Source organism: Protopterus annectens, chromosome 11.part0 (assembly GCF_019279795.1).
Source record: "Protopterus annectens isolate FY-2018-M chromosome 11.part0, PAN1.0, whole genome shotgun sequence".
Classification (NCBI taxonomy): domain Eukaryota; kingdom Metazoa; phylum Chordata; order Ceratodontiformes; family Protopteridae; genus Protopterus; species Protopterus annectens.
Window position 1 is genome coordinate 610,917,741 of NC_056745.1, and position 12,666 is coordinate 610,930,406.

At 36.6% G+C, this 12,666-nt stretch overlaps 1 protein-coding gene across 5 annotated transcripts in view; it reads right to left on the reverse strand.

The window, feature by feature from the left end:
• NAV3 (neuron navigator 3) overlaps positions 1-12,666 on the reverse strand; it is a 1,719,037-nt gene that overhangs the window by 250,191 nt on the left and 1,456,180 nt on the right. For all 5 annotated transcript variants that reach the window (XM_044088077.1, XM_044088075.1, XM_044088074.1 and 2 more), the window contains one exon: positions 11,330-11,382. In XM_044088077.1, the coding sequence (XP_043944012.1) occupies positions 11,330-11,382 (53 nt within the window). The remainder of the gene's footprint in view (positions 1-11,329; positions 11,383-12,666) is intronic.

Sequence of the window (12,666 nt, forward strand, 5' to 3'; positions counted from 1 at the left end):
AGCCAGCAACTGGAAGCTGTAAACACTAATTTAATTAGTGAAACATATAGAGAATTCCAATAACAAAACAGACCGGTTTCGGCTTTGGTTTTACCTAGCCTTCATCAGTGCAAATTCACATAACAAAATGGAATCCATTTTATAATACATCATAATTAGAAACAAAACATGATTGGTGAGCTCATGAATATGCATACAATATTTATAAATATTCATTAAGTCCAGGCTGAAATAATGCACCTAGTTTTACTATCCATTTCTTTTCCTTTGCATTCCGTTTGATGTGCCATCCAGAGTTGTTGCTTCTGTCACCTATTATTTTATCAATGATGGTGAAATGAAATTTGGCTGTACTATGTTTGAGAGTGTGTTTATATAATGCATTACTAGCTCTTTTACAACTGATGTCACTCAGATGTTCAGATATACGTATTCTAAAAGGTCTAGATGTTTGGCCAATATAGAAAGCATGACAACTACAGGAGGAAATATAGATAATCCAATCGGTGTTGCAATTTGCAAAAAACTTTATGTCAAATATGTGACAGCTGTTGTTGCTAGAAAATTGTTTCGATTTTAGTACATATTTGCAATTGCTACAGTGTCCACATGGCATACAGCCCATAAGTTTATCTCCTGATATGGATGTTTGAATCATGTGCAGATTCCTAGATTCAGAATGATGTTTATAATGGTTAAAGTAGGCACCCAAATTTTTATCTTTTCTGAATGAAAATAAACATGTTTCAGATATATGGCTGGACAAAGCAGAATCTGCTAAGAGAATGTTCCAATGACGTTTAATAATATCAATAAATCTGTTAGTGTTTCTACCATAGGTGGTAGTAAATCGCAAACTGTTATTACTCCGTGATTTATTCTTGTATCTGAGGAGATCATTACGATTAAGCTGAGAAGCATAGTTACTGGCTGTGATAAAAAACTTTGCATTTCCTGCCGGAAGTCTGTGGTTTGCTGTGCAGATGGAGCTGTACCAGATTCTCTACTTAACTATATATACTTAACTATTGGTTGAGCTCTTTTCAGGCTATATCACACTTGATTTTCCATCAAGTGGATATATTGAAGTTTTGAACTTCTTTGAACTGCTGTTCTTTTGCTAGCGTTGTCGGGAGACCTAGCGTGACTTTTGCTTTCAGTTGGATTACCTCGTGGGCGATTGGCGACTTGTCTTTTGGCATTCATTTCTTATCACACTACTGTTTGGCTATTTATTAGCTACAACATTGAGGAATTATTCATTATACTACGGATGTTTGTCCAGCCATATATCTGAAACATGTTCATTTTCATTCAGAAAAGGTAAAAATTTGGGTGCCTACTTTAATCATTATAAACATCATTCTGAATCTAGGAATCTGCACATGATTCAAACATCCATATCAGGAGATAAACTTATGGGCTGTATGCCATGTGGACACTGTAACAATTGCAAATACGTACAAAAAACTAAACAATTTTCTAGCAACAACAGCTGTCACATATTTGACATAAAGTTTTTTGCAAATTGCAACACCGATTGGATTATCTATATGGCCTCCTGTAGTTGTCATGCTTTCTATATTGGCCAAACATCTAGACCTTTTAGAATACGTATATCTGAACATCTGAGTGACGTCAGATGTAAAAGAGCTAGTAATGCATTGTATAAACACACTCTCAAACATAGTACAGCCAAATTTCATTTCACCATCATTGATAAAATAATAGGTGACAGAAGCAACAAATCAGGATGGCACATCAAACTGAATGCAAAGGAAAAGAAATGGATAGTAAAATTAGGTGCATTATTTCAGCCTGGACTTAATGAATATTTATAAATATTGTATGCATATTCATGAGCTCACCAATCATGTTTTGTTTCTAATTATGATGTATTATAAAATGGATTCCATTTTGTTATGTGAATTTGCACTGATGAAGGCTAGGTAAAACCAAAGCCGAAACCGGTCTGTTTTGTTATTGGAATTCTCTATATGTTTTACTAATTAAATTAGTGTTTACAGCTTCCAGTTGCTGGCTTCTTTCTTGTTGGATCTATTAATTTTTTGAGCCGTGCAATAGCTTCCGTGCAGGGGAAGGTTTTTGACTACTACACTGATCACAACAGACCAGTTTTAGGGGCATCCTGGTTGAATTCAATCACACTGGAACAAATAGTTATGAACGATGTTACAATCATTTTGTAGATTAGTACAAATCACAGCTTTACACAGTACTGACAGCAATGAATCATACATATGATACCAGGATGAGATGATTAGGTGGAGGAAGTGATGGAACCAGTGAGGACTGAGGTTCAGTGTGGTTAGGTGATGAGGCTCACATGAGGCACCTAGCCTGGGTTTGCTTGCTGAGGTGCATTATGAATTGTGCTTTAAATTTGGAGGTCAGGGAGAGGTGATTTTAGGTAGAGGTTTTGTGCCAAAATAGAAAACGTGTACTTGGTAGAAAAACAATTTAGTTTGTTGTGGCTAGCAGGGTGGGTATTAACTTGAATGTTATAAAAAGAAGTTTTTTTGTAGTAAGTTTTACTACATGAATAAATAATGTCTGAAGATATAGAAGTTTGAAGAGAAGTGAAACAAATAAGAGGTCTACTCCTGTCTGATAGGCAGCCAACTGACTTTTAAGAGAGGACAGCAGTAGTGCTTGTCTATTGGAGGATTCATGGTAAAACTTTTATAATGCTGCTTGTCATAGCTCAAAAATTAGCACACAGTCCCATTCTCTCCATATTCCTCAGGTTAATAAGCAAAGATACTTTAGCACCTGGTTAGACCACCACCTAGAACATTCTATGCTAAAATTTCCTCACTTACAAACTACTTACCACTAGCAAGCAAGCTTTGAAAGCTGTAAATGCTTTTTGCTGACATACAAAAAAGCAGACTGACTTATTTAGCAGCTTTTAAAAGCTGTTAATTCATCAGAGGGTACACACAGCTTTTAGCTGCTGTGAGTGTGGCAGTGCTGAGTATTTCACAGTTTTTAAAGAAACGAAACGCTTCACATTGCTACTTAGAGATGAAACTCCATGTATGACAAATAACTATGATCATTTGTTCCAAATCTGTCATGTTTTCAGACACATGTAAATGAGTTGCTAATGAGTTTTTACTCAGTGACTCTAGTGTCTTTGAATCACTTATTGCCATGGCATTAATAGACCTCACCAAAAACACACTAATAGTGTTTCTGAGATATTTTTTATGACTACCCCCCAGTGTCAACAAGTATGTGTGGTACATGAATATATGATCTGCACATAGAGTATGACCATAGCAGATGGCCAGAAAAAAAACTGTTGACAACAGTTTGATGTAGCCATGATTGCATTGTTGATTGCATACCGATCTTCAGGTTTGAATGAATGCTTGCCCATGCAGTGGATTACTATGATGATGTTTACTGGACTTTAGCAGCAGCAACAATGCAGGGGTGGAGTAGTAGCCTAACTCATGTGCTGTCCCTACCACCAACTCCAACCTGAACCTTAATACTAACCCTATCCCTGAACCCTACCACTAAGTGAAGCCTGAAACCCACCATTAACTCCAGCCTGAACCTTAACTCTAACCCTATCCCAGAACCCTACCATTAACTCCAGCCCGCACTCTATCACTAACCCTATCCCTGAACTCTATCACTAACTCCAGTCCAAACCCTACCACTAACCTCAGCCTGAACCTTAACTCTAACCTTATTCCTGAACCCTACTATAGGGTTGCCACCTTTTCAAATGCCCAAAGTTTGACAGTTTTGGTACAAACGTCAGATTTTGCAGGGCGAAATATACCCACTGCCAGTACAAAGGACAGAACTTCATTTTTTTGCCTAAATGAAAGCTTATTCTTGTAGCATTTTAGTTGCTTATTCTGTTTCTTATCACATTTAGGTGTTTCAGATACAGAATAATTGATTTATGCAGCTAATTACATAAAATATAGGAAATAAATGTGTCCTAAAACCTCAGGACATTTGCCATTTTTACAATTATTTTTCAGGACACAACTGCCGAAAGAGGGACTGTCCCTCGCAAAGTGGGACAGGTGGTAACCCTACCCTACTATTAACTCCAGTCTGAACCCTATCACTAACCCTATTCCTGAACCCTACCACCAACTCCAGCCTGAATCCTAATGCTAACTGCACCCTGATCCTGAGACTAAAGAGCACATCCACACATATGCCTTACACTATCCCTACTGCTATCCTTAACCCTGTAGAGACATATCTTTAAAAATGTTAGTTTGGGGGTGTTTGATTTGGGTTACAGGGGTTTTTGGTCTGTAATTTTCTGTATGTAAAAAATTGAGTTAAGTAAGTTTCGTACACTGTCATGTACTCTCTCCCTTTCTCTGTATGCATGTATGTATGTATGTGCATGTGTTTGTATATATGTGCATGTATGTGTGTGTGTGTGTGTGTGTGTGTGTGTGTGTGTGTGTGTGTGTGTGTGTATATATATATATATATATATATATATATATATATATATATATAGATAGATAGATAGATAGATATCGGTGAGTTTGCGTGTTTAACCCTACAGTACAGTACAATTTGTTACAAGTCCTGAAATATATTTCTTGAACTTAGCCAACCTCCACATATTTCAGTTATCCATTTTTTTACATATTTTTATTTGAGTTTACTGTTTTTCAATCCTTTGGCAAAGATGTCGTAGCTATGTGCTTTGTTTTTTGAGCAGCAATTTTCATGCACAAGCAACTGAATATTTCTTATGTTTTTTTGTAAAGTTCATTTATATTACTTGATATCACTGTCACATTAATTAGTAGTTTAATCATTTGCTTCTTTTGTAGCATACTGCAGCTGCTGAGAGTGAGACAAAGATTAACGACCTTCACTGTTAAGAGCACATTTTGGCTATCTCCTTAGCATAAAGGTGTTTTTTTAACTAGCCCCCTTCCCCAAGCTGTAAACTAAGCTCCACACTGGATTCCTCACATACCAAGAGATGAAAAACGCTAGTCATACCAGATTAAGCTTTGACTGAATCCATGAGCAAAGAGACTTTGAAAATACAGAAAGAACGACCCTCTTATAATTTGAATGGATGAGTCGCTTACTGTTAAGATTAAATGTCATTTCTTAACCTGAGCACAGTTTAATGAAGTCTGTCAAGAACTATTTCTTAATGTGAAAGCCATACCCAGGAAGTAAAAGCACATATCAGAAATCCAAGAAATGACAAAGATTAAAGATTCATATCAATTACTCACAGCCTAGCATGTTTTATTTCTTGATCTAAAAGCCATGGTGTCATTCGCTGTCACAGTGAATCAGAGTGGAAGAATCAATCTGCATGTTTAATTTCATATCTGTTGTACAATTTGTGTGCCATACACCAACTGAGCCTTCTGTACTACATTACTATTTTTTTAAAGGTTTTGATACAAAAGGAAAATGGCTTGAATTAATACGTAAGACAAGCATCTAATTTTCATCTCGTTTCATACTTTTAGAAAGCTCTTTGAATGGAAAAATAATTCTGAATGTCAGTGTAACTCCTTTCACAGTGTTAAGTATGTGATGTCTGCACCGTTTTACAACTGATCACCACTTATAAAAGGAGTTTTGCTGATCATGGAGTATCAGTTCGTTCCTATAACCCCCTGCTTATTCTGACAGCATGTGATTTTTCATACCACATGCTACAAATACCTCAGTAACTGATTTCTGCAGCAGCCTTTAATTATATATGGGAGCCCACTGTTAGTTCAATGGCACTTTCTTCATATATCATTATGGTTAGTATGCATATCGTTGATAGCTATATGATTGAATATTATCTCCTTACTTCTGTTTCCCCAAAGTTGCATGTCTCCAGCCATATTTTCTATTACTTCTGTTTATTGTGAAATTGTAGTGTATGTGTCTTAATGTGTACACTCTTTCAGTGAGTCTCTCTTTTTCCCATGGTTGTGTACTTATGGAGTTAGTGTAATTATATGAGGGGATGTGGGAATGAAGTTTCCTGTATGGTATTGAAAAAGCTGTTAGTTGTGTTGTTTTTGTTAAGGTTTGCCAACATTATTCTTAATCCTTTTGAAGAAATGAGTTTGCATTCAGCAGGTCTGGAGTTGGCTTCTTGTACTAGATCCATGTCAGTTTATCAAAACAAAAACTGTGCTAAGCAGCATCAAACATTGCTACAAAATTAACGTCAAGGTTGGACAGGATTTCCTTACTCCTTCGTCTTAGAGACCACTGACTTAGAATATCTGTAATCACAGGGTACCTGTCCTCAAAAGCACTTTTGTTTTTGTGGAAAATGATTTTATAATGTCACATCAGTGTTTTTTCCACAATAAGAATGAGAATTATGTTTTTGTGCTCCATATCATGGCATGAGTCCTTGTGTATTAATGTGAGTTATTATGCTTAATGGCCCAGACACATAACTTTTTTGTTGAGAAATGTTACTCTAAAACTGCAGATGGCATATGTGCTTTTTCATATGGAGTCATGTGCAATTTGTTTACTTGCATTATTTGATCTGAGCTGACTTTTTGATAAAGTCATGTCTCTAACTTCATAACCTTGCGCTCATAAAAAAAAAAAAAAAAAAAAAAAGTGACAAGTGTAAGTTATATTCAGCAGATTATTTATAGAAAGTACTACAATTTAAAAAAAAAAGTATTAATAATGACCAAATAAATGTAGAAAACTGAACGGTTAAAACTATGTTCCTTCTTTTTATTTTACTTGCAACTATGTCTGCCTCTTACATTTTATACACTATATTTGGGCATCTCCTCCTAAAAGCTTTGTTTCAAAAAAGATGACCTAGCCCAGTTATAGTAAAAAAAAAAAAGACAAGAAAACTACATGATGGAATAGTAGAGTAACAGTGACTTTTTGTCAGTGAGAGCTGTAATATGAAAAAGCTGCAAGTACAACCAGAGTTACAAGGTTGGAGTCTGTTGTAAATGTCAGCTTGTAACATTATTAGTTTGTTATATCAGCTGTATAGTATATCACAAAAACATACAAGTCATGCACTTTGTATCCTAAAACTTGGCACGGAAATGTAGATTTCTAAAACTTGGCATGGAAATGTGGATTTTCTCTGCTGACTGTAAAGGCACATTTAAAGACCACAGCAAGAAATGATCATGTCATTCCTCCTCAGGTAGACTCTATATGGGTCAGCTGAAAATACAGTATAAAGCTATCCATAATTAACAAAGGTATCGGCTCACCTTCACTTCAATAAATGCTAGCATACAATTTCTCTGAATTCTGATTTTTATTGGGCATCTTACAATAAAAGCCAATTCTTTAAATCAGCTAGCAAACAATATAGCTTTGACCTTATAGATGAAAACTACAATGCTTTTATAAAGCACCCATATTTGTTTGGGCACAGAGACGTTGACCTTGTAGAGGGTGAGTGAAAGGTGCAAATCTGTTGGGTAGAGATCACTTCACCAGAAGTTGATTTTTTCTCTTTGTGACATGTTTTCCCTACCACCTCAATACTTCAACATCTAGGACAGAATCAGCACATGAACAAGATGCTTAAGTTTCAACATACTTGTGACAACAATGACTGATGCTGGAGCAATCCAAACAAAACAATTCTGCAGTCTTAGACACCGTTCTTTAGGCATTTGATGTTGGGGATTATATCTTGGCCTATTTTGATCTCCTCTCCAGAGTCACTGTGTCTTTCTACTGTCATCATCACTTCAAAATTTTCCAGGTCATGTGGCTGTAAAACCTTGAGATTTGACATCACAGTGGAAGCAGATATAAGATTCTTGGTCATCTGATTTTAAATGTAATTTAAACCCCTCTCTGTTGCCTGGTGGATTGCAAATTGGCTATCCAAGAGATACCAAGCTGTGAAAGTTGCTGACATCCTCTCTGAATATAACAACTAGTGCGGAACCACAGAGATCAGTGCTGGACTTGCTTATGCTTGGCATTTTATTTGCAGACTTCCAAGACAATATTCCAGTAGTGTGGTTGACCAAGTTGGTTGATGACTGCAAGTTGGGACTGTTATAAACTCATTCACCGATACTAAACTGCTCCAACAAGAGGATGTAAAAAGCAAATATTTGCTGTAGTGGAAATGGTCTCAAGCTAAATTCAAAAATGAGGTGAGTAGTGCTGTTTGGCCAAAAAAGATTCTCCCACATCATGTGTTATAAATGGTAATCTCTTCAGAAAGATAAGGTCATAACAGACTCGAATACTTATGAGGACAACTTTCTGTCTCTCTAATTCAATCCTCATGTTTCTATCATAGTCAAGAAATCTTTCTATCCCCAAGATTCAAAGAAGCCATCTTACCACTATACTCTTCGCTTATCAGACCCATTGTCAAAAACAATGCTTTAGGAATATACATATCCAGGCATATCACCAAGCTGGAAAGGCACTGATCATTTTTAGCAAAGAAAATTAAAGATCTTACATTTTCCAACTCTCTGGCTAGACTAGCTCAACTCTTCCTATATTTGGTGCCCTACAGGCTGCTCTGAGGTGAACTCTGTCTCACTTTTCATGCCATAAAAGATGAAGTTGTATTTAATGCCCTGTTTCTTTGTAAAATCAGTAGCTCTACAAGCATCTATACTAGGGGATGAAATGTATACCAAGAAACAGAAACAAACTCGCTGGAGAGAGAGATTTCTAACTCAATGTATTCCCAGCCTATGTGATAAGGTATCACTACAGGTTAAGTAAAGCACTACTTTGTCTGGATTTAAGGCTAATCTTAATGATTACATCTGTATAAATAAACTTACCTCAGGGGTATCAAGAATGGCCCTGCTTTACTGGGATGCTGAACACTGTTAAGCACTTGTAAAGGGTTGCAAGAATTTAAATCTGTGTTTCCTTAAAAGTGTATATGATTAGGTGTCTTATGGTTCCTGTATTGCTCCTATGTACAATATCTGGCATCTGACATTTCTCCTGTGGCCACCACTGATTACAAAATACTTGGTCAGGAGAAATTTTCTGAATTAAAGCTTTGCTAAAGAAGCTAACTCAGACTTCAGCAAAATGTCCAAAGCCACCAGCTACAAGTACAGTCTATAAAGAGAAAAAAAATCACCTTATTCCCGCCCCTCCCTTCCTCATCATAAAAAGTTCTGAAGAGGATGAGGAGTCTGTAGCCTATATAGACCAGATTACATTTTCTCTTTGTTTGGATCCTAATGTTAGGGACCCTGCTGAAGTACCAGTGACCATGATTACAAACCTCAGAACAGTGGAACTCCAAGTTGCATGTCAGAGAATATTTGCTAAGTCTGAGGCTGATGCATTTTGCAGTATGTCCCCTTACTGCAAAGGATGGTCTTCTTGTAGGAAGTAGCAGGGGTGTAAGAGTGCAGGCTTCCCACAGTGGTTCCAGGAGGAAGTGAACCCCTCCCCCCAACAAAAACAGTGTAAAAGCAAGGTATAAGATTCACTGTTCTTCTTTGATTTGCAGTTCATTTTTCATAAAGTCATGACCTCCAATTATGGTGCTTGCATTTATGATAGGGTGGCAAATTTGGGAATGAGGAGTCCCCTTTTATGTGACTCTCCAGTGAGGATGTCTCATTGCTGAAACAAGCAATTTAATAAATAAGTATTTCAAACAGACTACAAAAGAGTTTTCATATCAGTGGAAAATACATATGCCCATTTGCTGAAACCTGATGCACATAAACCACTGGCTACAACTCTGTTCACTCTGTCTTTTGAGAAAGGATACTGAGGAGTTTTCCTAACAGATTAATTCACATCCATGTACTCCTAAAATGCCAGTGACTGCATGTTCCAAAAGGAGATTAGTGTCCTATATAGCAGCCCTAAAGCTGACTGTGCAGTAACTGGCGTAGCTCCTGAAATGTGTTCTCCGAAGGCAACAGCTCCAAATAACAAAGACAGAGAGAGTAAGAGGGTGTATAGTTTTGTCACACTGATATTAGGGTTATTAATTACTAGACCCACATAATGAAGTGCCATGGGGAGATTTTGACACCACAAGGTGTTAATTTTGTTTAGGAAAATATAACGGAAACTAGAGCAAGCAGTGGCTACAGTGACCATTCATAGAGTGGACGTGACACTTTCTCTGCTGACTTTCTAGCTGCTGATTTAGGTGCTATTTTACAAGACATGTACGGCCATACATCTCAACTGTCCAGATTTTTGCAGAATATCCAGAATTTTGTCTCAAAATTTCTGTTTCTCATACAATTTTTGGTTTTGTGGCAAATCACTGGGATAATTTGAGGAATGAACTTAGTAAATAATGTCATGCATTTTAGTTTCAGATTTCATGTCCTTAAGAAAATGTCTCACCTCCTTTCCGTGGGAGAGAGATACCACTCAGTTTGAGAGTAAATTTGTGGATAGCCATCAATATAATATTATGTTAAGCTAAAGAGCAAAGAAGGTAAATCTCCATGTATGGAGGTGTGGGGAACACATCCCCACAGGAAAAAAATATTTTTGAAAACCGTATCAGTTATATTTTTTCACAATCAGAATAGTTTACTTGTATTTTTTAACGAAATAATTTTGATCTCCTGCCACAGAATGTTTAACATCATTGCTATCTCCCATTCTAAGCTTTATTTTGTCTATTTCTCTATAGTTGCTCACCAATTCTATTTGTCTATATACATAGTAATAAAAACATTTGTGAAATTCTTCTCATTCTGCTTATTTCAGTGTGGCTGCCTAAAAAACTGATGACTTTCTAAATTTGATTCCTGGTCTTACTCTAATTCTACATATATTTAAACCAAAAGTGCCATTATGGTGAGTAATGATACTAAAGTAACACAGCAATGTACTTGCTGTCGAGTATAAAGATGAGCTGCTGGACGTGAGTAATGATACTAAAGTAGCACTGCAATGTACTTACTGTCGAGTACAAAGATGAGGTGCTGGATGTGAGTAATGATACTAAAGTAACACAGCAATGTACTTACTGTCGAGTACAAAGACGAGGTGCTGGATGTGAGTAATGATACTAAAGTAACACAGCAATGTACTTACTGTCGAGTACAAAGACGAGGTGCTGAATGTGAGTAATGATACTAAAGTAACACAGCAATGTACATACTGTGGAGTACAAAGACGAGGTGCTGGATATGAGTAATGATACTAAAGTAACACAGCAATGTACTTACTGTCGAGTACAAAGACGAGGTGCTGGATGTGAGTAATGATACTAAAGTAACACAGCAATGTACTTACTGTAGAGTACAAAGACGAGATGCTGGATGTGAGTAATGATACTAAAGTAACACAGCAATGTACTTACTGTCGAGTACAAAGACGAGGTGCTGGATACCAGTGATAATGAGGAACCATGAACTACAAAATCAAGAGAAGAATACAGGTTTAGTTAGTATAAAATACTAATGAGCAATAAATAATATCTACTTTCTTTTAACAAATAAAACTGTGCTAAAACATACATAATTACTAGTTAGAGAGCATGTTCCAAACTTACTGAATGAGACATATATCTGAATCCATTAAAGTGCAGCATCTGCTTTTATGATCATAGACAGTTTGCACTTAAATCCTTCATCTTTGTTTCAGATTTATGAAGAATACTATCCCATTTAGGAAGTTAGACAGAAATAGCTGAAATATGTAGCTGGACCAAAAATTCTGTAGTTACACTGACAGCTAAGTAAAATTTTAAAGAGTTGCATCAGAAAGTGTCACTGACTGTGTAAACTATTGTCATGCCAATCAGCTGCACTTTGCACATATGTATAAATGTAAACAAATGTACACAGGTAAAAAATCCATCATCAGTTATTACATCTTTTCTAACTTAGAATTATGAATTTGAAAAATATTAAATCACCTTAGGGATGTTTTCAAAACAGCATTTGCCAGAGTTACAGTAGGACACTTCTCCATTCTGTGTACAGAAGCAGAAAAGATGAAGGGATACAGAAATGGAGATGAATAATGTATGATTCCAGTGGTCCGGCAGTTTAGTGCTGAGGATAAAGGCGAAGAGCTGTTATTTCCCCAGCATCCATTTACCTACTTCGTAACTCTGGGCAAATAACATAACCAGACAGTGGTCTCAGGCTGCCCCTGGGAATTATGCCTCTTGGGTATATCTGCTTAACAGGCTTATGACTCCTGAATATGTCTAAAAAAATCTTCAACACAAGGTTAGAATGGGTTTTTACTCAACACTGAAAATCTTTTCATGACGGCTTCAGGCAACATTTACCAAGAATACCAAGCAGTTGTTGTATGCAAACAAAAGACAGATGTATTCTCAGGCAATCAGTTGGAATTTGATGTAGGAAAAGTACTTCATTAGTAATGAATAGTGCACACGAATCTAGCAGGTTCATAGTGTGGCCCAGTGGGTGAGATTCACATATATGGTCCACACTGCACTAGGCCTGTGTGGATGTAAAATAGTATAGTGTGTGACTATACTCCACCTTTAAAGAAAGAAAGCATAGAAATGAAAGTAGGACATCAAAAAACAAATAAATAACTGATGCAAGTACAGCTGTGAATAAGAAGCACATTACATGATATTCGTCAAGGAATCCAAAAACAGTAGAACGTTGTGAACTACATTTAAGCCTGCAGCTGCTCAACCCTGCAGGAAGGTGA